This window comes from Colias philodice, chromosome 7 (genome assembly GCF_061535455.1).
Source record: "Colias philodice isolate Cphi_HAF_F1 chromosome 7, ilColPhil1 Martin Lab GWU primary, whole genome shotgun sequence".
In the NCBI taxonomy this organism is placed as follows: Eukaryota; Metazoa; Arthropoda; class Insecta; order Lepidoptera; family Pieridae; genus Colias; species Colias philodice.
In genome coordinates, this window is record NC_143092.1 from 9,591,488 (window position 1) to 9,617,942 (window position 26,455).

The following is a 26,455-nucleotide window of genomic DNA, read 5'->3' on the forward strand; positions in this document are numbered from 1 at the left end:
TTTAATTCAACAACTTGGCACACCTGAATTATGTATATGTAAGTAAGTATTATGATGTTTTGATGTTGATAAAAAAAATCATCATAACAATATCTCTGCTACCTATCTGTTTATCCTTTATTTATCTAAATACCTAATCTGAGTCTTTAATAATTGTATGCCTATTATCTATTTATTATCTTGCACTCTTTTACATTGCGCAATCTTCCATATTGTATTTTTCGTATTACGTCAGCATATGTTGTGTACAGTCGACTCTCGTTAACTATTATTCGAAACTCGAGGGACTCTCAAAATATTACGAACTATCAATTGTTTGAAATATCATAGGTTCGAAACATGGATTTCTGCTGCTCAGACTGCTCAATAATTTTTACCTGCATAAATAATATTATCTCTCCGCCTTTTTCTCACTTCAACTTTGAATTATTATTCAGTGTTGGATGGCCTATGGGCTATGAGCTCGAAATTTGAATACGCGTCGCTTGTTTTGTTATGTAGCAATCACAGTAGCAATGATGTTTTCATTCGAATTACCAAGTGCATAAAAATATATTGATTTAGTTTAGTTTGTAGTTAGGAATTTTCAACATGCTGTAAAACTTAATATGCCATTATTTACCCCGTTTTCCAATTACAGCACTAGAGCGCATTATGCCGCATAATGCTTAACGTTGAATGTTCCAACTACTGCAACACTTCGCACAATTGAGCACTAGAAACAGTAATGCGCGTGAATTGATGCCGCGTGCAATCGATGTATCGTTAGTAATTATTAATTGTTGGAAAAAAATTTAAAGCTTTCGTTTCATAGTAGTTTTTTCGAAATAATCAAAGTTAATTCAAATTGTGTTAAAAAAATAAATATAAGTATGGATGAAGGTACAAACATTGAGAAAAATGTTATTTATTAATATCAATTTCAATATTTTTCAACCAATTATTATATTATATACCACTTTATTTACACATTAATGAGGTTATTGCTAACTCTATGAATATTTTTTTTTCAACACTGAACTTAGCGCAACCTGCTGGTGCGTTTCATGTTCCAATTAAGCATCAGCATAATTCGGCATTGTGCGGCACTGAGTCGCATTATGCTCCTGTAATTGGAAAACAGCCATAGGTACCCAAAAACCATTACTTCAGCCTTCAGCTGTCAGCATGCATCTGTTACCACGTGAAGTTGACATATGACAAATTACTGACAGTACGTTGTTTTTTGAATTTTTAGGTTATGTTTTATGTAAATAGTCTTGTATTCATAAAATTTTATTATAATCGTACGTATGCAAACCCTTAATAACATACAAATTTTTCCGTAAATGGCTGTAGAACGAGACTTCAATGATATCCTTGATGATATTGTTATGAGCGAGGATGCTCAGGAACAGGAAAGTTACAAGGAAGGTTTTCGAGCTGGTGTAGAATCTGGTAACGCTGAAGGGTTTCATTTGGGATATCATAGAGGTGTCCAATTGGGAAGAGAATTAGGTAATGTACTATTTAAAAATAAGTCGGGTTTTCCTTCCTGACGCTATAACTCCAGAACACACCAACCGATTTCCACGGTTTTGCATTCGTTGGAAAGGTCTCGGGCTCCGTGAGGTTTATAGCAAAGAAAAGGAGTTCGCCCGTTTTGCTAGTATAAATATAGATACTGCTTTCCGAATCGGTGGTAAATGTAAAAAGATGACGTAATGACGATTCAAAAGTGCTTCTAGTAGAAGTCTAATTGAATAAATAATGTTTGAGTTTGAGTTTATAACGCTACAGTATTTATAATCAATTCTTATAAGATGAGTCTGTGTGAGTAGACTCCACACCAAAACAAAATATAGTGTTTTTCATGAAATTTATATTTATTCATATTTCCAATGTTGAACTTATTTTTTGTAAATCTATTTAAGGTTACTATCTAGGAACTGTAACTCATCATTTAAAGGTTAATGAGGAATCTGAAGAAAAATACTCTGAAAAAATTATAAAACAACTGAAAAAAGTTAAAGAACTAATAGATGAGTTCCCACAGACCAATTCGGAGGAACATGATATAATTAAAATGGCTGAAACTATAAGAGCTCAGTTTAAAAAGACTTGTGCTTTGTTAAAAATATCATCTAATAACCCATATGAAGCTGGTATCTCTTTTTAATATACTCAGTAAGTTATTTAAAGTTTATTTATGTCAATTGCAAAATAATTTTTGTAATTTATCAGTAACTAATTCCTGATTTTAGCATGTTCACGGTAACAATATCTTCAGGTTTGTTTTTATTAGTATACATGTATAAATGTGCTGTGAATACAATAAAACACAAATAGACTGAAATTATATTTATATATAAATACTAGCTTTTCACCTGCCGCTTCGCTCACATAGATAAAGGAAAACCTGCATAGTACCATGGATTTTTCAGGATAAAAACTATCCTATGTGTTAATACATGTTACCCTCAATGTGTGTGCCAGATTTCATGAAAGTTGGTTCATCAGTGTTGGCGTGAAGGAGTACCAAACAAACAAACAACATTTGCATTTATAATAATATTTATATGCACATAGATTATTCTTTCAACATTTCATTGCAGAAACTTCCAAAATGGACACCAAAATATACAAAATACAAAAACATCTTGACAGTATTGTAAAGTATCTGACACCACTTTTACCCCTCGCTAATTGTCACATGGTGGAATTCTTTACTGATTCTCATTGGGACTTGCTGCCGAGGAATTTGAGGATGTATTTAGATAGTATGGAGATGAATGATGCTGTGAATAAGTTCTGGAGAGCTGCAGATAGTATTTATATGGGTATGTTTCCTATTTACCTATTCAACATAATATTATATCATCAAATATCAACAAATTTATGTTTTTAAGCTGCAATGGCAGTATATTGTGAAATTTTTAGGTTCATGTCGTTCACAAAATTGAATATTTGTTTTTATCTACACAAAAAGCTTAAGAGAAGTAATAACTCAGGCCCCGGAATCACAGACACAATAGAAAATCTATTGTGTGGTGGACCGATCGGGCCGTTCGGGGCTCAATGGGTTAAATGAATTATTTATATCCAGTTAATCCAAATAGGATAAATAACATTTATTTAATCAAGTAAAGTATAAAAAATAAAGCTACATACTTGTGTAACAAATTTTGAAAATCTAAATGTACATGTCTCTTATTGCTTTTTCGTTTAACAAAAAGAAGGAAATTTAAGATTTTCATTAATAAAATCTAGAAAATGATATCATATCGCAATATTGTGAGTTATCAAAATATTGTTTATTTGTGATACTTTATTTCAGATAACTGTGAAATTTTCGAATGGGTGACTCAGGCACGAGCAAATTGCATAATAATAAATAATGATTACATAATATCACCTGAGAATCTAAAAGACTATATAAAATTAAAAGGCGGTGAATTTCAACCAGAAATTAAAATTACACAGTTTATGACTACTAAAAAAAGCTATGAAGTGAGTATTATCTATACTAATATTATAAAGCTGAAAAGTTTGTTTGTTTGAATGCGCTAATCTCAGGAGCTTCTGGTCCGGTTTGAAAAATTCTTTCGGTTTTAGATAGCCCATGTATCGAGGAAGGCCTATAGGCTAAGACCAACATGAGTGGAGCAATGTGGGTGAAACCGCGCAGCACAGCTAGTACTTAATACTCTTAAAAAGTACACAATAATCCTAATCCAATAAATAAATTTACGAGACTATAAAAGTAATTTAAAATATTAGATCTTGTAAAAACTACCCTCAATATAATTTAAGTTTAATTTCTCACAAATAAATCTACATACACACACATGCATTACGATTACAGGAAACATACTCATACTACATGTATTTACTATTTATTACAATCATTTTTATATGAAACTAGCGGTCCGCCCCGGCTTCGCCCGAGGTACATATTGACGTTTTCTCTACATAAAAACCATCCTCGTACTTCAAGGAATATAATAAAAAAAGAATTATCGAAATCGGTTCAGCCGTTCTCGAGTTATGCGCTTACCAACACATTTTGCGATTCATTTTTATATATAAGATTTCTCTAAGAGAAATAACAACTGCCATTCATATTGATAAGACTGAGAATGGTGACGTGTTATTATCTATACTCATAATATTATAATGCGGAAGTTTGTTTGTTTGAACGCGCTAATCTCAGGAACTACTGGTCCGATTTGAAAAATTCTTTCGGTGTTATATAGCCCATTTATCGAGGAAGGCTATGTATCATCACACTAAGACCAACAGGAGCGGAGCAATGCGGGGCACAACTAGTTATAACTATCCGCCTCTGATTCACCTGTGGTACATATTTAGTTATTTACGTTTTATCTCCATAAGAAGCATGCTCGTATTTCACGTAATATTAAAAAAAAAGAATTATCAAAATCGGTTCAGCTGTTCTCGAGTTTCGAACCTATCATACATTTAGCGATTAATTATTATTTTATTATATAGAATATAGATGATGATGATGATAATTAATCACACAGGTACAAACAATGTCTCCATATGTAGCGTCCCTACACAAAGCATGTTCCACAACCCATTGTATAGAAGCCGGTGGAGGCAAGGGCAACTTACTAGTCGCATTATCCCTCGGGTATAATATACCCAGCCTCACTGTGGACTGTGATGAGAAAACATTAAGGAATGCAGAGACGCGGGTGTCAATTATACGAGTATGTAGATTATGTTATTTTTTCGATTTCGTATGTTGTAGTCGGACCGCCTCCTTGGTACAGTGGTTGACGCGTGAGCGTAGTACCGAGGGCTCCTGGGTTCGATTCCCGGTGGAGACGAAGAAAAAAAAATGTCTCGGTCTGGTAGGACACAGAAGGCTGATCACCTACTTTTCCTTAAAGAAAATCGATCATCATCTGCCCCTTACCCCACTAGGGGACATAGGACTTCACACATGTTGTAGTGTAGAATTCTTTGCATCAATGATGTGATGTGAAGTGAAATTGCTTTTTAATATTTTTGATGTTGAATTATCTAGAAATAATGATGAATGTTGAATGTGTAGTCAAGTCATTGTTTTGAATAACTGGTGACAGTTTTTAAGTCGATTAAGTTTTAAGTTTTTTAAAATATGTACTATTTTTAAAAAGTGCAGTTTATTTATTTATTTATTTATTTATTTATTTATGCTTTATTGCTCTAGATAAATTACAAATCGAGACTTAGCCTAGGATACAATATAACAAACGGCGGTCTTATCGCTAAATAGCGATTTCTTCCAGACAACCGGTTGTACAGAGAGAAATTAAGTAAAGGATAGGAATAGGGCAGAGCACAAATAAATATATACATACAAATATAAAATAAATAGGTAATAATAATAAATAAAATAATAACAGCATAAAATACAAGCCACAAGAATGAGATTTAAATAATATACATATGTTCACAAATAGATACATACCTAGGAGAAGAAAAAAAAAAAAAAAAAATATATATATATACCTATATAAATATATATAATAAACATAACTACTAGGGACATTGAGAAAGATAAAAATCACGAACCATATTTTTAAAAGTATTTATAGATTGAGCCTTCTTGATTGGATCCGGCAATGCATTCCATAATTTAATTGCACGAACAGTGAAAGAGTTATCCAGAAAGCTTGTATGGTGCGCTGGCATTATTAATCGGAGCTTTTCCGATGAGCGGACAGAATCTCCGTTCTCTCCTCTGAATACGAAATTGTCCTTGAGATATTTCGGTGTTTTAGGGTTAAACAAAACTTGATATAATAGTTGCAGCACGTGAGCATCCCGGCGAAATCGAATGGGTAGCCACTTGAGCTGAGAACGAAACTCAGAGACGTGGTCATATTTCCGTAGACCAAATATGAAGCGGATACAAAGGTTTTGGAGACGTTCGAGCTTATTTAATTGGTCTACGGTAATATTGACATAGCTTACATCGGCGTAGTCAAGTATGGGTAAAAGGAGGGATTGTGCTAGCAGAATTTTGGTTGGGATGGGAAGAAAATTTTGAAGACGACGGAGTGAACCAGCAGTTGCATACACTTTCCTACATACCTCCTTAATATGAAAGCTCCACGAGAGAGTGTTGTCAAAGTAAACTCCAAGGTTCCTTACAGCCTCACTATAAGGAATAGGTGTGCCGTTGACTAAAATAGGAGGAAGATTCACCCAGTTAACCCTTGCAATCAAAGAAGGACTGCCAACAATAATAACTTGTGTTTTTAAGGGATTCACTTGAAGACCATAATCCGAACTCCAAGTTACAATGTTGCTTAAGTCCTTGTTGACTGAAACGATTGCTTGGGGTAAATCATCAAGGGCAGATTGGGTATAGATTTGGAGATCGTCGGCATACATGTGGTAGTCGCACGTTAACTTGTTTGAAATAGTGTTAATAAATATGGAAAATAACAATGGCGAGAGGACTCCTCCTTGCGGGACACCAGCACTAACATCACACCATGACGACTCAACCTCGTCTATACGTATACGCTGACGACGCCCATGTAAGTAACTGTAAAACCAGTCATTTACTGAAGCCGATATATTTATAGAACTTAATATGCTCAGCAGTATATCAAAGTCGACAGTGTTAAATGCATTGCTGAAGTCCAATAATGTTAGAACCGTGAGCTTTTTATTATCCATTCCATGACGAATATCGTCGGTTATTTTAACAAGTGCAGTGGCCGTACTATGACCGGATCGGAAACCGGATTGGAAGGGATTAAGAAGATCGTGTAGGTTTAAGAATCTATGTAGCTGTTCATACACTAACTTCTCAAGGATTTTAGATAGGAAAGGCAGGATAGAAATGGGACGATAATCGGAAAAGGAAGATGGATTTATTTTCTTAGGTAAAGGGATAAGGTGGGAGTCTTTCCAGGACTTAGGAAAAGTACTAGTGGATAGGGAATGGTTAAGGATGTGAGTTATAACCGGGATTATGAGATCTAGGATGGGTAGAATCATTTTACGGCCAATACAATCGCTGCCAACAGCATTCGATGTAATGGATAATACACCCCGCCTAACATCATTTTCGCTAAAACATTTAAACACAAAAGGTGGATAGTTTGGTGCTGGTGTTTCTGAGACCGATTTTAATGTAAGTTGCTTATTTAAGTTATTAAGAACGGATGGGGTATTTGAAAAATGCTGATTCAGTAGTTCAAGATTTAAAGAAGCATTATTAGATATATTACGCTGCTTACCAATCCCCAACGTTTTCAGAAATTTCCATATTATGGGAGGGTCACCACTCTCTACAGAAGCATGGAAGTATCGTCTTTGTGCGTCTCTACAACATGTATTACAACGATTCCTTATCTTGTGGTACTTATCACGACTCTCGTCAGTCTTTGTCCGCTTAAACTTGCTCTTGGCTCTAGCTTTAGCTTTGAGTAAACATTTTAAATCTTCAGAAAGCCATGGAGCAGGTAAATGTTTAACTTTAATCCGCCGAAGTGGAGCGTGTACATCATAGAGATTCGATAAACAGTTGTTAAAAAAGGACACTTTTTCATTTACACAAGCGGAAGATAAGAGCGGAGACCAATCAATGTTACGGACATCGCGTTGGAGTGCATCAATATCAACTGCGTTAAAATTTCGACGAAGGATGAATTTAGGTTTTTCTTTAGGAGGACGGATATTACAGGACAGGTACAGGAGATCGTGATGTGAAAACGCGTCAGCAGGGAGCTGTCCGTGTTGATACACCAGATCAGGACAGGACATAACTATAAGGTCGAGGAGCGACGGAACGCAGTTTGGGACATGATGTGTGGAGTTGAGAGGAAGGAGGCTAAGGTTATGCGAGTCAACAATAGACAACAATCTACGAGAACGGCTATCCTTCTTAAGGAGGCATGTATTAAAGTCTCCCATAAATATGCAATTATTGTATGAAGGAACAAGTTTATCGAATATTGAATCTAAAGAGGAAAAATAATCAATTAACAAGGAAGGACTATAGAAAACGCCAAGGAGAACTTTGCAATGGGACAGGATGATTTCTAGGATAAGGTGTTCTGCAGCATCGGAAGGAGGAGGTTGGGGTGATTGAGAAATAACAGAATAGGGAATGTGGGATCGAAGATAAATCGCAACGCCCCCACCAGTTTTACCAATGCGGTCGTTGCGAATAAGATGATAGCCTGGGAGAGAATAGGAGGAGGAAGGTAAACAGGGCTTAAACCAGGATTCAGATATTAGGATTGCGTGGATATTACTTGACTCGAACGATGTAAGCATGTCTGAGTAGTGAGCCGGGATGCTTTGCGCGTTAATATGTACTACGTTGAAAGTTTTTGGGCTATCAGAGAATACATTGGAAAGTGCATCATTAAGAGGGACAAAACTTGTGCTAAAATAACTACCTTCACTGTCAGAATCCGTGCTAAGTGACACAAAGCTATCACTGGATGTATCAGCAACAATCGACATTACCAAAAAACAAACGAATATATAAATATTTTTGAATAAAAATGTAAGTAATTATATGTATATATTTAAAATAGACTAAATAAATATTTTATAGGGCTTATAATTAAATATACTAAATACTAAATTTAAAATAATGTTAGTTTGTACAGACCAGCATCTGAAAGAAATATATTTTTAACATTGTGCAAAAAGACTTGTATCTATGACAGTAAATTAGAATGACAGTTGGAAGAAAGAAGTAATGCTTGTCACTTGTCAGTGGTAAATGTAAACCTCTGAACAACGATCATATGGAACTGCCATATGCATGTACTTTTCCTGCATACCTAAGTAAACAAATCGGGGTACAAACATGGCGGGCTAGGGACGTTCACTTGTTCGTCTAGTCGATAATATTGTATCGATTGATGATAGAGTTAAGAATGGGTAATTCAGGTAATAAGAATTTTGTCTTTTTGAATGATAAGTATGCAGTAGGTGCTTACCTAGTAAGAGGTACTTCTTTCAACAAAATAAAAAAAGATAACTACTTCTATCGGGCAATCGTTACTCGGTAATTCGTGATTCGGATTAACCATTTTGCAATTGTACCTACCTACTAGGGATAGCTGTAGTGTGTAATCAATACATTTTGATATTTTCGTTCTGCAGTTTTATATGAAACAGCCGATTTTTTTCGCGATTGACAGGGTTTTTTTATATACCTATGTATCCTCACTAATCCTATCCTATCATACTTCCTACTAATATTATAAATGCGAAAGTTTGTGAAGATGGATGTGTAAGTTTGTTACTCTTTCACGTTAATACTACTGAACCGATCACAATGAAATTTAGCACACATATTGATGGTAACTTGAATTAACACATAAGATAGGTTTTATAATATTATAAATGCGAAAGTGTGTATGTATGTATATTCCGTTTTCACGCTAAAACGGACAAGCCAATTTTGATGAAATTTAACATCGGGTTTTATTTGACCATGGAGCCATCCATAGGGTACTTTATTTATTTATTTATAAGCTTTATTGCACACAAACAGAAAATACAAATTTTACTTAAGGTGATGAATTAATTTTTCTAACATTTACGGCCCTTTTCAAACCTTCGTAATTTTTATATTATTAAAGTTGTCGTGATGAAAATTCTTGACAAGAAAGTTCAATAGTAACACAATACGTCTACCGTTTTAGAAACATGATTCCATGATATTTTCTCGATAGAAAAAAAATACAAAGTTATCATTGTTATTTTTTTTTAATCTCTGGCATCTTCAAAATAACAAACGTAAAGTTACGACTTTTTGGATATTAACTATAAAATATACAACCTATACGTCTACCGTGTTAGAATTTTGAAATATGCGATGGTTTTGAAATAAACAAGAAATACTTGAAATTAGCGCGCGACCAGCCAATATAGCGAGAGCCGCCCTGTACCTTCCTACCCCGATCGCTGCACGAGTCATTCCCGCTACGGCCGTCACACGGGGAACTTGTGTCGCTCGCGCAATCGTAAAAAAGGGTGACAACACGATAAGACAAAATGAGACAAATGGGGACAATAAAGAAAATAAGAAGAAGAAACATAAAGGTTGGAGGAAAAAGAATGCTTACAATCGGAACAAATTAATGAAGTAAGTTGGTTTTATTTTAAATTTGATGATAATTGTATTATAGACGATGTTTGATATGTACCCCTGTTTTAAGTACATAACGAATGTGTAAGATTTTTTCATTTATAGCATAAATAATCTGTTCAGAAATCCGGAATCCAGAAGGAAAATAAACCCACTGATTGTTCACAATGTGAATCCACTCCTTCGTAAGTACCTTTATTCAGTCAAAAATGTATGTTATCAAAGCTCTACTGGTTTTATCGCATGATTCCATTTTTAGCAAAAAGCAACAAAGTGCAAAGAAATAAAAAATCATGGTGAACTTAGTGGAAGTATGGCGGACATAATATGGAACAGGAGCTCATTGGAGTAGTATTATATTTAAAAAAAATACGAAATAATTTCAAGAATTACATTTCTTAGAAGGTGGTAGATAAGTATGTTGTATAAAGAATTTGATGTTGATATTTATTTCATTTATACTTACTACACCTGTGCGGGAAATTGCTTAGTAATAAAACAGGTTTATATTCATATTTACATAGTAATGTGAGTTTTCATTTCGAAAAATTTTGTGTAAGTATATTAAATTGAGTTTCTGGGTGATCTGGAAACACAATTGGGCCCGGAAGATGGCGCTGCAGTCACTCCTCCTAATGACATGAACCGATTTGGATGAATATTTGTGTGCACATTTCATTTTTGTGGGATGATTGGTTGATTCGCTTTCACATTAGCTAATATTATGTATTTTTGTTGTTAGAAAGTAAACTTAATTTAATGTTTATAATACATTATTATTGGTATAAATAAGCCAGTGTTCGTCTCACATTGCTGTACCTGCCTACCTACCCTACCAGGGCCTAACTTTGTTCTGGCTATTTTATTTTGATTATTTGTAATGAATAATTACAATTATAATAGAGTGCAAAAAATAAATACATGCGTCAATATATTTTGTGTTTTTTTAAAAACAATTTTTTTATTTAAAAAAATATCATTCCGACCGCGGCTTTGCCCGCGTGGAATTAGATTATATCGTGAATCCTGTCTTATCCCACAGAAGTGTTCAGTTCGGATAAAAAGTATCCTATGTGTAAATCCAGGCAATTAGCTATATTTTATCAAAATTGGTAATGTAGTCTTGACGTGATTAAGTAACAACTAACAAAAAAATATACAAATTGCCATCCAAAGTTTCGCATCAGTTTTACTGTATTAGTGATATTTTCCACTCTTGACTTTGACTGAGAAGAATTAGGGTTTATAACTTCTTTCAGAAATATAATCTTTCATTTCTGGGCATGACGTAATATCTACGTCAGCATCAAATTCTATCTAAATCCATTCAGTAGTCCGCGTTATTGAGTACCATTTCATTTTTTCAGAGTAACAATATTTTTTGTTATTTTAAAGATTATTTATAACCTGTATTATTTTGTAATAAAGTAAACATTACGAAATAATAATAATTATTAATAATGTCTAAGTAGTTGTTAAAAAGAAGATTATTTGTTTATAAGCAAGAAAATAAAACCAATAAATCAACAATTAAATATATGTATAAGAATATTATAACTGTATGACGACTCCATACATGTTTGTCCCGAGTCGGCCAGCGGCAGCGCGGCGAGTTTGCAAGAATGACTTCGCGCACACCCGCGTTCGCGATAGCGAGCTATTAGACTCCGCCCGACAAGCAGTAGATTTTTTTTTGTGTATCGTCTTAATAGGACATATTTAGTCAAAAGGCGGCTTTATTGCTCCAAGCATTTTCTTCCAAGCAACCCATTCGATCATAAGAGCATTCTTTACCCGCGACTTCGTTCGCATGTCCGAAAATAAAAAAGAGCAGAGCCGCTGGCTAAAATACATGTGAGTGACTCAAGCAGATGTCAAGGGCAAGTATAGTTAAATAACAAACACAATTTTTTCATAAAATAATTTATTTAAGTTATAGTGGTTACTATATATGTTTAGGTACATGCGACAGTAGTCACAGATGCTGCAAATGAGCTTGGCCATATACAGTGTGGAAATTTGTTGACGGACCACTTCATTTAAACATTTAATTTTCTTTTTCTGTTTCTCCACTTTTTCTCCTATTTTTTTAATTATTCGAGTGCTGAAGCCTAAAACATTAAGTAAATTTTAATTATTGATAACAGTTCTCATAATTATACACATGAATCTCAGCATGTATGACTAAGACTATGAAAAAGTTACGTATTGAAGTTCCCTTTTTTTTAAACAAGAATTATTTCATATAGGTTTTATTCAAGAACTGCTCTTACCAATTCAAGATCCTTGGCATCTTGTGGATGTGGATAACCTGAGCATGATGGTTGATCAGTAGTATTTGATATGTCAATTAAAGCAAATTGAGATGGATGGTCTGCCTGAAAGAGATAAAAATGTTACATTAGATATGGTCCCAAGTAATAATAAATAGATTGCTACAGAAACATGGACTCAATGTTTGGTAAATTGTAAAACTTTTAGTATTTTTTTTATTAAAATAATTTATTGAACAAACATACAGTGCGACACAAAAGAGATGAAAATAAATGAGGGCGCCACCGTCGCTCATATAGCAACACTGATACTGCGACGCAAGCGATCTTGATACTATAGAATAAAAATCTAAAAATCTATATAATATAATCTAAAATAAATACCGCGATTTAAACCGTTATAATTGTTTCATTGTAGCAATAGTGTAAATTTAAGACAAAAATACATTAGTATTTTAATTGACCTACCTAGGTCAAATTTTACTTAAATGTATTTGGAATTAGTTATTTTATAAAAATCGGTCAAGTGTTTAGACTGCAGAGGCGCACATAGAATCAAACATAAAACAAACAAGCATACATGCAGCTCAAACACATTACCCTCTTTCTGGGTCCGTCGGGTAGAAAAAAAACAAGGCGATTTGAAAACAACATATTTTTATTTTTTTTTGTAGATAAATTTTGTACTTTAATATAATTCATCAAAATCTAAATATTCTACTCCTTCAAAGGACTGATCATCACTCTGTTTCGAAGTACCTCTCCTATGTTTGGCTGGCGTTGAAAATTTGCCTTCATTTCTACTCCCTTCCTCTACTTTCCTGCGTACTGTGCTTTCAGAAACCCCTATAACAAACGAATTAAGATGAATAAAATCAAATAGTACATTTAACATATTTTTATAGTAGCTTAAAACTAAAACTTCCTTTATTTTATTAATTTTTTTTTAATGTAGGAGGCCAGCGTCCCTGCGCTACACTAGTAAGTAGTTAGTAAGCTAAATCTAAAATATGATTTTTTTTCTTATGGTTTGATTGATTAATAGATAGCTGTATGAAAACAATTATCACTATACTATGTAGTAAAATCTAAACTAGGTACTTTATTTGAGGCTGGTTGGATTGGATATAACTTCTTGACTCAAATTGTGCTGGTCGCACTATAAAAACAAGTTTTTGTTTACATACAAATAACCTCAAATTAAATTGCGAAAACGTAATAATCGCCATACATACATACATTTAACACTCGTCACTAATGGAATATTCTATTTTACGTAGTAATGAACAAAAATAAATGGAATCTCACCGGTATATTCTGCTGTACGTTTGTAAACGTTTTCCAAATCAGTCAATAACTTTCCAGCTTGAAATTCGGACAAACACCGAATAAAAACTTTATACACGACATCACGGACACCGCTACGTTTAACCTTTTTCATGATATCTCCTTTTTTATTTAAATTTCTTGTTCTAAATAACAATTTTATCTCAATAATTCTCCACTTCACGAAAAAACATCAAATTTTTATTCAACTTGACAGCTACATTGGCAATTCAGGGTTGCCAGGTAATGAAAAACGAATTAGTTCCAAAATAATTAATTTCATCTCTTTTATGTCGTACTATAGTGTATTATATACTTATGGAAAGTGTAGCTTTCCAACAACGAAAGAATTAAAAAAATTGGACCAGTAGTTTTGAGGTCTTTTTGTGCATACACAATCAAAGTTGTTGTTTAATAAAAAGATTGATGAATTATTTACCTTTGCAAATACTGTTGGGATAGCATCATCTCTCAATCAAACAATGTTTAAAGTCTTATTAAATGCGCTCTCTTCAAAGTGCAATGAGCACACATTAATGTTTTTAGTTCCTGGCCGGATATTTTCTATGCCAATCTTTTCCAACCATGCCTTTCGCCGGGATTCGTTACTTGGTAAACTAAAACGAGAAAATATACAACAATATATAACTTCGCACGTAATTAATAAACAAATTAATAATTTATCGATAAGGTGTTTATGCGATGATGTTCGACACTAGCACTCATGTTTATGTTTTCGATGCAAATGAAATAAGGAGAATATTGCGGGTTTCTACAGCTCATAATAACTAAGATGATTAAATGTAAAATGATTAAAAGATTTCTATACACTTGATAATAAATACACTTTAATATGAGCAACAATTTAACAAAATGTTAGCCACTTACCGTTGAAAGGTTAGATTGGCCTGTTTTTGCTTTGGCATAAGCCACAACCTACTATAGAACACTTCATGGTACCTATTATTATTTTCAATTATACTTATTACACACGATTATGGTCGAAAAACACTGGAAAATCATAAAAATTTCACAATGACATCTTCTCACATGTAAACAAAACCGTATACTAAGATGGCGTCCGTGGCAGCAAAGGATATCGATGCCAATGAAGAGGGCGCTAATAAAAAGAGTGTAGATGCTTTTTCTAAGGTAAAACCACTGTTGTGAGAAAGAGATGGGTATATCATTATTATTTCCGCGTCAAATTGAACAATTACGGCAGTTCCATAGGATTCTTTGTTCTGAGATGTAAACAAAAATATTCTATGTAGGGTGATGGTGAAATTAATATTTAACTACCAGCATTAAAATAAAAGCAATATATATAGTAAAATAGAAGATATAAAAGAGAATAATATAATAAGTTATATTATTACAAGTGACAAGTACTTATATAAGTGACTAAATAAATATTACTGACAAGCAACTATTTAACAAATTGTTATCAAATATTAACAAATTATGTTTGATACTAATAATGTTACAAAATGAAAATAAAAGGAGAATAAACAAGATTACTTTCTTTGGACTCGGCGTGTACGAAGATTTGGGGCCGTGGAATCCTTCGCATTATCCGTCTGTGCACCACGAGCAGGTCCTGCAGGAGCAGAATCAGATACGGGACCAGGGATTGCTTCAAGTTCCGTTTGAGAAGAGATTTTATGCCGCTTTCCTTGACTAGTAATGAAAATGATTCCATCCTTGGTCCAGCAGTTAGCAATTCCAAACCGTTGACGGGCTGCCATGAATGTATCATGTCTGGGTTTTGTCAAAAACTCAGAGATGGTTATGCCAGACCCCTTAAGGTTACTTTTAGAAAACCAGATCCGGTTCCTCTCTCCAAGGACCTTAAACTTCATTAGTTTATTTTAAAGTAAGTGTGTTTTTTTTTCGTTTTAGAAACAATGGAAGGCCATAGCTAAAAAGATGAACAATGGTACAGAAGAAATAATTTCGGGGAATATAAAAACAGACTGTCATAGATTTGCTAAAGCTTTTATAACTAAGGATACTGATTTTATACAAACAGTCAAAGAGGAGTTTGACTGCGATAATGTAAATGTTTTATTAACTGGTATGTAATATTATTTTAAGTTTTTAACGCTACAATTTGTTTATCAAGAACTAGCGGTCCGCCCCGGCTTCGTCCGTGGTACCTACATGTTTTATAGCCTATGTTGCTCAGTGATGATGCAGCTTTCTAATGGTGAAAGAATTTTTGAAATCGGTCCAGTAGTTTATGCGTGAAAACCATACATACGATATGTCGTAGGCAAATAGTATATAATCTGGCCGTTTACAAACGGTCGGCATTTTGTAGTTACTATACCGATAATTCGTAATCAGAAATTTTTGGTTTGGATAAGGGGGTGGATTAGGTTAGGTTCGTGTTTTTTAAAACTACACAGAAATAGACATAAACATACATAATTACAAACCTTTCCTCTTTATAATATTAGTATAGATACAGCTATAACTATACTAATATTATAAAGAGGAAAGGTATATTATTAGGTATATTAAGGATATATTATTGTAAAACATAACTAGATATATATTTTTTGAAGATTGCCTTTATGTTAAAATTGTACATACGCACAATTCGGAGTATTTGAGAGGTTAGTTACAAATGAAAATGATAAATATATAAATAAAATTAACATTATTCGAATCGTCACTAAGAAAATTTTTACGCCATTAATTATTACCTTTTACGCAATCGTAAACACTTTTACGCTTTCCAAATTCCCATAAAAATTTTCTCGATGACGATATGAATATTTTGTCGATAGTTTTGTCCTCTCATGTCTGATTGAATATAAAACATACATTACTGTAAATTTATAAAGAATAGAAAAAATTCGATCACGAGGCGGGACTCGAACCCGCATCCTTTCGCGCCATTCCGGGGCGGATGCCCCGAATTTTTTCTATACTTTATAAATTTATATTTATAAAGCATATAAATGCCATAAAATAATAAATATCAATTTCAACATACATTACTTTCAAATATCCATTCAGAGGTAAAATTGATTGTAGGTACCATGTACATGTTGACTGCCTCCTTGGTACAGTGGTAAACGCGTGATCGTAGGACCAAAGGGTCCTGGGTTCGATTCCCGGTGGAGACGAAGAAAAAAAAAGGTCTCGGTTTGGCAGGACACAGAAGGCTGATCACCTACTTGTCCCTAAAGAAAATCGATCAATGAAACAGATGTATAATGCATCTGCCCCTTACCCCAGTTAGGGACATGGGACTTCACTTATGTACAATTATAATTTTTTTGTCTTTACATTCTAAAAATGCTATAATTAGACTTATTTTTTTAGGTCTCCACACTTGCGGAAACCTAGGTCCAGATAGCTTACGTATATTTACAAAAAGTCCAAACATAGGCGCAGTATTCAATGTGCCGTGTTGTTACCATCTCTTGAACGAAGCTGTGGATGTTTGTATGGTCGATGTGTTCCGGGAGTATGGTGGCCATATGGATGGTTATGGCTTCCCTATGTCGGAGTATTTGAGAGGTTTGTTGTTAATTTTATAGTGATTTTTGATGATCGATTTTGTATAAAATTTTGATTGAAGACGCAGCCTCCTAGTAGTTATCCCTACTAATATTATAAATGCGAAAGTAACTCTGTCTGTCTGTTACGCTTTCCCGCTTAAACCTCTCAACCGATTTTGATGAAATTTGGCACAGATAATCTTTAGACCCTGAGAAAGAACATAGCCTATCTTTTATTGCGAAATATATACCACGGGCGAAGACGGGGCGGACCGCTAGTATAATATAATAATATTATATATGCGAAAGTATGTCTGTCTGTCTGTCTGTTACGCTTTCCCACTTAAAATTCTCAACCGATTTTGATGAAATTTGGCACAGACAATCTTTAGACCCTGAGAAAGAACATAGGCTACCTTTTATTGCGAATTATGTACCACGGGCGAAGCCGGGGCGGACCGCTAGTGATTAAAAACAATCAGTTATCATTAATTTTATTTAAATAACGAAGTAAAGTATACAATATAATATAATTATACTTTTTATTGTACGAAAGTCAAAGTATTAATAATTGTCTTAACTCTTAAATATTTAACTCTATTTATAGCTATGCAAGATGACTTACATTTTTCAAACTGCTGTTTTGTTTTAATTTTCTCAGAAATTATGTGGGTATAATTTTATTCTAAAATCGACTCACGCCTAACCGCTATTCTCATTCAGGTTTCAACATCGGACGGAACGCACGTATGCTCGCTTCACAGTCCATACACAGATTTGTGGCGCAAAAATCTCTTCCCGATATAAGTCTGTTGTATAGAGCTGTGCTACAAGTAAGAAATAAGCTGTCTTACCACAAAAAACTTTAGACAGGGTTTAACTTTAAGCGAGGGTTCTCTTTAATCTGCTTTTGTCATATAAAGAACTATTAAAGTGACAGATCCCTGGTTTAAAGTTAGACTGTGTTTAAATTGTTTTGTGGTAAGACCAAAGATATTTATTAATACGAAGATATTGAGATAAGTGGGAAAATATATTTAGTTATCAAAAGATCAGTTAAAAGATGCTATCATCTTTCGAATTAGGTCAAAAATGTAGGTAATCGAGAAACTGTATAGAAGGTATGTCGATATTTAGTCTGACACCTATAAATTGTAATGAACAAGGAATATGTAGATATTGAAAACACCAAGTCTATTTGACAACTGTTTTATTGAAAATTATTTTTTTACTACCTTCAGAACATCATAGTTACCACACCTATTATATTTTATAGAAAATACTGAATTTGTTTTAAACTAGCGGTCCGCCCCGGCTTAGCCCGTGGTACATATTTCGCAATAAAAGGTAGCCCATGTTCTTTCTCAGGGTCTAAAGATTATCTGTGCCAAATTTCATCAAAATCGGTCCAGTAGTTTATGCGTGAAAACCATACATACATACATACATACATACAAACAAACAAACCTTTCCTTTTTATAATATTAGTATAGATATCATCTGATCAAATCAAGCCTTATTATATTGTCAATTAATCGAATTTTGAAATCTTCAGTCATTTTAAATAAGAATATTTTTTGCAGACTATAATAAAGAAGCATTTACCACAAGCATCTCTATCGGAAAAGAAACTGAAAGGACTCTCAGCGAAATGTACAAATTTCAAGGACTATTGCAAAATGGCGGACAAAATATTACAAACTGGTCTTTTTGACACCTGTCAAAGTGAAACTGTCAATTTGACAGATGAAAACATGGATTGCCAGTGGAAAAAAATTGTTTTGTTTTACATGATGAGACTGTGTTTAGCTCAAGTTGTTGAAAGTGTTATTTTGTTGGATAGATTGTTGTTTTTGTATGAAAATGGGAATAATAATGCGTTTATAGTGAAGATATTCGATCCGGTATTGTCGCCAAGGTGTCACAGTATTGTTGCAATTAAATGATATATTTTATGGAAAATAAAGTTATTTTATTATCAAGAATTTGTTTTCTTTTTATGTTCAATTAACACAAAAATTATAACAGTATAAAACGTTAATATTAAGGACAACTTAAAATTTAACACTATCAACAAGAAAAACTCCCCGGCAAAGCAGGGATGAGAAGCAATCCTTCCTACTATATTAATATTTATTAATAATTAATCCTACTAATATTATAAATGCGAAAGCTTGTGAGGATGTGTGTGTGTGTGTGTGTTTGTTACTCTTTCACGCAAATTCTACTGAACCGATTACAATAAAATTGAGCACACATATAGAAGGTAACTTGTATTAACACATAGGATAGGTTTTATCCCGGAAATCTCACGGGAACGGGAACTATGCGGGTTTTCCTTTGAAAACGCGGGCGAAGCCGCGGGCAGAAGTCTAGTTCTATAGGTAATAAAATCTACCGATCCACATATTATATGCTTTTATAAGAAATCACTTCGAAATTAAACTCGCAAACAATCAACTACCTATCTATTATTGTCTAAACTACAGAAAATAATCATCTTTCTTCTATACCGATTGTTCCACAACTACGTCAACATGAAAAAATAGATCTCATATGATAACTAGAACGTGCAAAAAATCACATTCACAGAATAAAATGATTAGTTTACGAATTCAGAGAGCCCACAAAAATAATTGAACGACGGGACAAAGTTTTGATTACAATGAAATCCCACTGCGTTTTAACTTCAACTAGCATGTTTGTACCCCCTCTAGTCTATGAAATGGTTACATTAGCATGTGTATGGAAATAAAAAAATGCAATGAAAAGTTGTTTTTAGATGTGTTGAGCTGTCCATAGGTATATAATTTCTGTTCTATAAATAAAACGAGTACTTATATATATTTTATTAAATTTGATGCAACAGCAAACTAAGTAGGTACCTACCTATTCTCTATATTATAAGAATTCTTTCTTATATGCCCTACACGCGTGTCAGAAGTGAAACTTCTTTGGCAAGATTCAAAGTTAAAAAAATCGTCACCTTGACGCGACGTTGAAATTTTACTCTCAACGCTAAAGAAGTTTTACTTAAAAAATGTTCACAATGACCAAAATACAATCACTCCTATAATTAATTTATAAAGAATAGAAAATTTTGCACAGCATTTGAATGCCATAAAAGTTAAAACCAAAAATATCAAATTCAACAATCACTCCTATTAAGACTCCTATAAGAAGCCTATAGGTAACAATTTAATACTCGTATAATATTATGTTTTATATGAATAATAATATAATGTTTGAGGAAATGTTGAAAATTAGGTTAATTTATGTGGGTAATATAAAACCAGACATCACATCTCACTGAAAAGTAAACGACATTCGCATAAAATGAACGCAAATTGGATATTTTTAAAACGCCACATCTCAATCTTGTAATGCTTTTATTCAGAAATGTTATTTTATTCCTTTAGTATTCCGTTTTATTTCTTGTTTATCGCATTTCAAAGGACATTCTTGGTGCTCATTTGAAAGATGTAATTTCAAGGGAAATTCCGATAGCAAAATGCTTAGGTTACAGTTTCTCTGAGGGCTTTGTTTGTTGCGTCTTCACTCTTCCATTGACGAAACTTGCTTTGATAACTTGCAATCACATTCAAGTTTTGATATCATATAACTAAATACTTAAGTACCTAGTAAGTTTGCTCTAGTTATTTTAATTCTGAATCATAAATAGGATTAAATAACACCGCACTTACCTACTAAAAGTCTAAAACTAATTTTATAAACGACTTTTGGATTGTCCTCACTATTGTGTAGGAATTATTAATACATACAATTATTAATACATATCTACACATAGTTAAATATAAATATAGGTATCTTTGTATTACTTATAAAAATCACACGTAAAAAAATTTGAACAAAAACGAAAACATAACTCTACCTGAAACGACACGTTTAATTTTTAAGCAATAATACATGTTTATATTAGGTATACTTACCAACAACTTTGAGGAATAAAAATAATATACGAAAAGCACTTAGACGAAAACAGCCATAAATGAACCATATCAAAATGGATAGATATATATAGGTACGCTTTAACGTGGAGAAAATTCCATTTCTTTATCGCGATGTGAATCTAATATTTTAAAAGAAATACGTACCTAAGCTTATATATCTAAATTAAATCCTTGTACCTACTTTGCCATTTTCTTTTATGATGCTGATAGAGACAACTGTGTCTATTTTCTAGTTAACCGACACTACAAAAAACAAGGATTTAGATTACCTACATTCGTAACTTAAATTTTAAGAATTCTGTGTCAGCTAGCTCCCTTCACTCTCACTTATTTTTTTGTTTTTGGAAATTAAAGGGAAATTATCAATTTTCGCTTCATACCTACCTATCTACTATTTTGTATTACAAAGGTTTCTTGTCCTGCTAAAGAAAAGAAATTGAAATTGGAGATTGTTACGAGAAACGGATACAGCACAAAAATATCTACATACCTGTCTGTACAAATTATTATTTATGGAGCGAGGCCTTTAAATATTCACCAAAGAGAAAGATATTAAGTTTGCCTAAACCATCGAAAGGAGCAATCTTGTAAGCAATTTGACACCAATAAAACAATAAACCTCACTGATCCCTATTAAATCTAATAGTTGTTGACTTGATATTGTTTATGTATTTTTTTGCAAAAATAAGAGCAAGGCAAAACTAAGTTCAGATGATATATGTTTATATACATAGAAGGACTCTACTTATTATTAGCTTTCTACCCACGATTACCTTCCCTTACTTTTCAAACTATAATGTCTATAACATTAAAAAGTACTTAAATGTTTTTAAGGCTTCATTTAATATATTAAAATTTAAAATTAATCCGAATCCGTTAAACGGGTCTACAATATAAGCAAACGATTACGATAGGTAGTTTTGCGTTTATAAAATTAAGTTTGATAATTTATTTGCGACAAATTTAAGTATAAAAAAATAGAATGAAACCGAACAAAGAAACCCTATTAAATATTTGGAGAAAATTGTCGTGACATCAATTTCCATTATCCGTATTATGCCACTAATCCTTCTCTCTATGTATATAACTAGCTAATTTTTATATCCTACGTATGAACCAAAAGCTTCCTACAACCACATACGTCATAAATTACCCCATAATACTTCGTAATAGTGACGTGGCTATATCAATGACGCATAATAAGGTCATCAGATAAGCACAAGGCGGATGTCCATAGAGCGAGCAGCCTCGCGAACAATGACATTATAAGTTAAAAGTTATAGATAGGTTATTAGCGCTCCGGGAGTGACCTGTGACACAATAAAGAAGCCTCATAGCTACAACATCAATGTGGTAAATAATTAACCGCAATCACACGCAATTCATTTCAGTTGTCTATATATCTCAAGATAGTTGAATCATGTCATCTTTGACGTCTAATCGCGTATTCATGTAGGTGTTTTTTATTATCGAATATTGTATTGGTCACCTAATTATACCTTTTTACTTATAACATGGCTGCATGAAGCCGCTGGGTCAGTGTGGACGTGTCCCGACTGAAAAAAAGACAAGCTCGCGCAGCAATTGCTTCGCGAGGCTGCTCGCTCTGTGGACCCCACCTATTGACTTTTTTCTCACCCTGTGACGTAGGCGAGTGTCTCATTAGATGCTGTAATTAATCCTTAAAGCTCAGATAATTGCCTATTACGATTGTTTAGACTCACGCTAATATTTAATGAGATATATTTGTTACACATCTGCTTTGACTATTTGTTAAATAGGTTAATCTTCGTTTATTTTAAATGTAATCAAACCTGTCTTACCTTTATTTACTTAACATCAGAAGAGTGGAGATCGAAAAACTGAAATAAATAGGTATCAAGTTCCAACTTTAGAGGTACCAAAATACCTACTAACTAGGTAGGTAATAACTATATCGTTATAGTTATTACCTAGACTAATAAAAAGACGGGTTGCACTCCGAGAGTGCCGGCAGAAGTGAAAACTTGATTATTTTAACGTTCAGCATGTTTGATATTTTGGAATGGTATCCGTCTTACGCATGGAATATAAGGGCTAAAAAAAAAGTCCGTCTTACGCTTTTTCGATCGCCACGTGTCCTGACGCGAGTTTAAGATTTTATACCCAACGCCGCTAAAGAAGTTTTCACTTCAAAAATAAAATAGCTTAGTAAATATTTCACTGATCTAAGCTAAAAATGTTAACCGACTTCAAAAAAAGGAGGAGGTTATCAATTCGGCCGGTATATTATTTATAGTAGGGGAGCCCAGGATGCTAAATGTGGATTTACTCGAGCGTCACGGGAACCTATTAGAATTGGTAGATTAGACCATAGCGAGAAAAAAAGGTCCTATAATGTTTTCACTTTTAGCGGTGGGGAAGGGTTTTTGATTTTTTTTAATTTAAAAAAGAAAAAAATTGGCTTGGAAATACTCAAGCGCGTTAGATATTGATATTTTGCATGCTCCAGGACGTCACTGAAAAAAAGTATACGTTAATCTGACGATTTAAGTGGCGATTTAATCGCTATGAAGAAAGGGTAAAACATTTAAGTAATATTATTCGAGCGCGTCAGATTAATATATGGGGGGGTTAATTACAATATAAGAAGTCCCCATTTCGCTAATCTGACGATTCGAGCTCAACCTTAGGAAATTATGGATTATTCAAATTTTCCAGCGGGGCCCCTGAGCGCACCCACCAACCATAACTGCTCATATTGACTAGAGGTACTAATGAATAGCTAAGGTACCGTCCCTTATAGTAATCTGACGCGCTCGAGTAAATCCCAAAATCCCCTCTTGGGCTCCCCTACTATATAAATTATTCTGATGTAAGTATGTAGATCGTAGGTAGATACTGCTATTTCGAATTAGGAACTCTAATACAGGAACCTAGGTAATATCTAATATCGAATAATAATATTATGAAAAGTATTTTCACAACAATACATTTCTGAAGAATGGGAAAACCTAATAAACTTAAAATAGCCTGCACAAAATTGAATATTTCGTGATGCCGTAATATTTTTGTAATTCCGAAATAGCATATGTAGGATGAATCTAGGCATGTACTTGGAAATATCCAATCTTGCACAATAAATGAGATTGGATGGAAGTTACTTGGAATATTATAATTTTGATGCAGGCGGTCGTTATTGAAAATCCAGCGGACTCTACGATGAATTTTCTTTTCATATTCATATTAAATGACAAACGTAGTTATTCACTGATGTATTTATTTACTTGTTGCTTCCCCCGACTTCGGTTCGAATATTTATTTTAATATCCCTTTGCTTATCTACATTACTATTAATTGATAATTCTATGGAAAAGGGCGCTGACTCCTGACTATACAGGTTTTTTCCTAGTTTGGGAGTCAGAGACTTAAATATCTCAAAATGTATAATTTCTTTTGTCAATAAAGAATTTTATTTATTACTAGCTTTCCGCCCCCGGCTTCGCCCGCGCAGGCAAAGAAAAACCCGCTTAGTTCCCATGGGATTTCCGGGATAAAATCTATCCTGTGTCCCGGGGCAAAAAGTAGCCTATGTCCTTTCTCGGGTATCAAAATATCTCCATACCAAATTTCATGCAAATTGGTTCAGTAGTTTAGGCGTGATTGAGTAACAGACAGACAGACAGAGTTACTTTCGCATTTATAATATTAAGTAGGGATTAATTAAAGCAGTATCAATTTCAGTGTGGTGTGTGAAATAATACTGTTTAAGACATCATGGTAATTCACCCACAAGTTTTTGTGGCAAAACGCTTCACTGTTGGGCTTTAATCATAAGAAGTGCGGCATAACCTTTTTTATTGGTAGGGTTATAACCCGCTCTATGCTGTGGCTTTACTCATATATTTACTTATTTTTTAAGGGATGACCTTAGTCCATAATACTATAGTATAAGTAAGTATATTATTACAATATCTTATCTACTAATCCCGACCAGATAATTAAGAGCCTGACTTATTTTACTAAACAGCATCAAAATGACAAAATCTTCAATATATGCATAATCTGTGGCTTCAGGCTTGTACAAACTAAAACAACAGTCTATAAAATTGGTTTAATGCTCTAAGTATAAAATCGTGGGAGCCGCAACAATGCCTTTCTATAAAAGAAATACATAGAGAGTAGAGACGTGTCAACCATGGAATTGATGGTAAATGAAAAGAGCTGTCAAATTGTCCATTTGCACCCACTAAACTAAAAGCCTTTACGCTCTCATATTGTTTACAGTGAATTATGAATAATTATGTTCGAAAAAAAAAAGCCACGTGACTTTATTTTTATATTATCTGTACTAATATTATAAAGCTGAAGAGTTTGCTTGTTTGTTTGAACGCGCTAATCTCAGGAACTACTGGTCCGATATGTTTGTAAAATTCTTTCAGTGTTAGATAGCCTATTTATTGCTATTTATTGAGGAAGGGTATAGGCATCTTAACGCTAAGACCAACAGGAGCGGTGCAACGCGGGTAAAACCGCGGGGCACAGATAGTTCTAAATAAAACAAAACCAACACATATAAATAATTAAACAGATACTTACATATTAAATGATACATATTATAGGTAAATAGTAAATCATAAAACTAATTTCATTATAGCAACGAGAAGCCGGTATTGGAATTTAATATGAAATCCATGAACATTTGCTTATAATTCATGTTCAATAGAAAAATTACCATTATTGCTCATAAATTAAACAGCTTTCATTTGAATACGTAGGTACCGATTACAGCTTTGTTCTTTGTAGAGCTTCGTAAGCTGAAATGTTTAGTTTTACCACAGATAATATAATACTATAGGTTTTACTTTTTACTAGCTGTTTATCCCGGTTCCGCGCGATAAAAACGAAATGAAATATTGTTTATGAAAATATCATTAAGATCGGTGCAGTACTTTTGGAGCCTAATCAATAGAAATAAAAAAGGTTTCTCTTTATAATTTTAGTAGACAAGTTGTTTTTACCCGATTCGCTCGGTTTAAGCCGGAATATAATACAGTCTACTTATGTTAATACTAGATTGCCGCCCGCGGCTTCGCCCGCGTTTTCAAAGAAAAACCAAAAACTAAAAAGTAGCCTATGTCTTATTCTTGGTCTTCAGCTACCTACATACCAAATTTCATTGTAAATCGATACATCCGCATCCTCACAAATTTTCGCATATATAAAATATTGAGTAAAATATACCTACCTACTTAGCTTTCTAAATTA

The 26,455-nt window shown here is 33.5% G+C and overlaps 1 protein-coding gene and 1 long non-coding RNA gene across 2 annotated transcripts; both read left to right on the forward strand.

Moving 5' to 3' along the window:
* The first annotated feature begins 1,998 nt into the window (after positions 1 to 1,998).
* Positions 1,999 to 19,216, forward strand: LOC149487299 (putative methyltransferase-like protein 25). Its single transcript, XM_089697656.1, has 8 exons — positions 1,999 to 2,166; positions 2,595 to 2,819; positions 3,317 to 3,489; positions 4,527 to 4,715; positions 15,625 to 15,799; positions 17,059 to 17,256; positions 17,961 to 18,070; positions 18,821 to 19,216. Exons 1-8 carry the CDS (start codon positions 2,136 to 2,138, stop codon positions 19,181 to 19,183), a joined length of 1,464 nt encoding a protein of 487 aa, XP_089553782.1. The 5' UTR covers positions 1,999 to 2,135; the 3' UTR covers positions 19,184 to 19,216.
* LOC149487300 (uncharacterized) lies at positions 9,539 to 11,057 on the forward strand. Its single transcript, XR_016315901.1, has 2 exons — positions 9,539 to 10,308; positions 10,383 to 11,057. It is a non-coding gene; the product is annotated as an uncharacterized LOC149487300 (long non-coding RNA).
* Positions 19,217 to 26,455: the final 7,239 nt, after the last annotated feature.

Coding starts and splice junctions, on each gene's coding strand:
- LOC149487299 (XM_089697656.1), top strand. CDS start 2,136: ATGAAGCTGGTATCTCTTTTTAATATACTCA. Junction 2,820..3,316: donor TGCAGATAGTATTTATATGG/GTATGTTTCCTA, acceptor ACTTTATTTCAG/ATAACTGTGAAATTTTCGAA. Junction 4,716..15,624: donor CGCGGGTGTCAATTATACGA/GTATGTAGATTA, acceptor TTTTCGTTTTAG/AAACAATGGAAGGCCATAGC.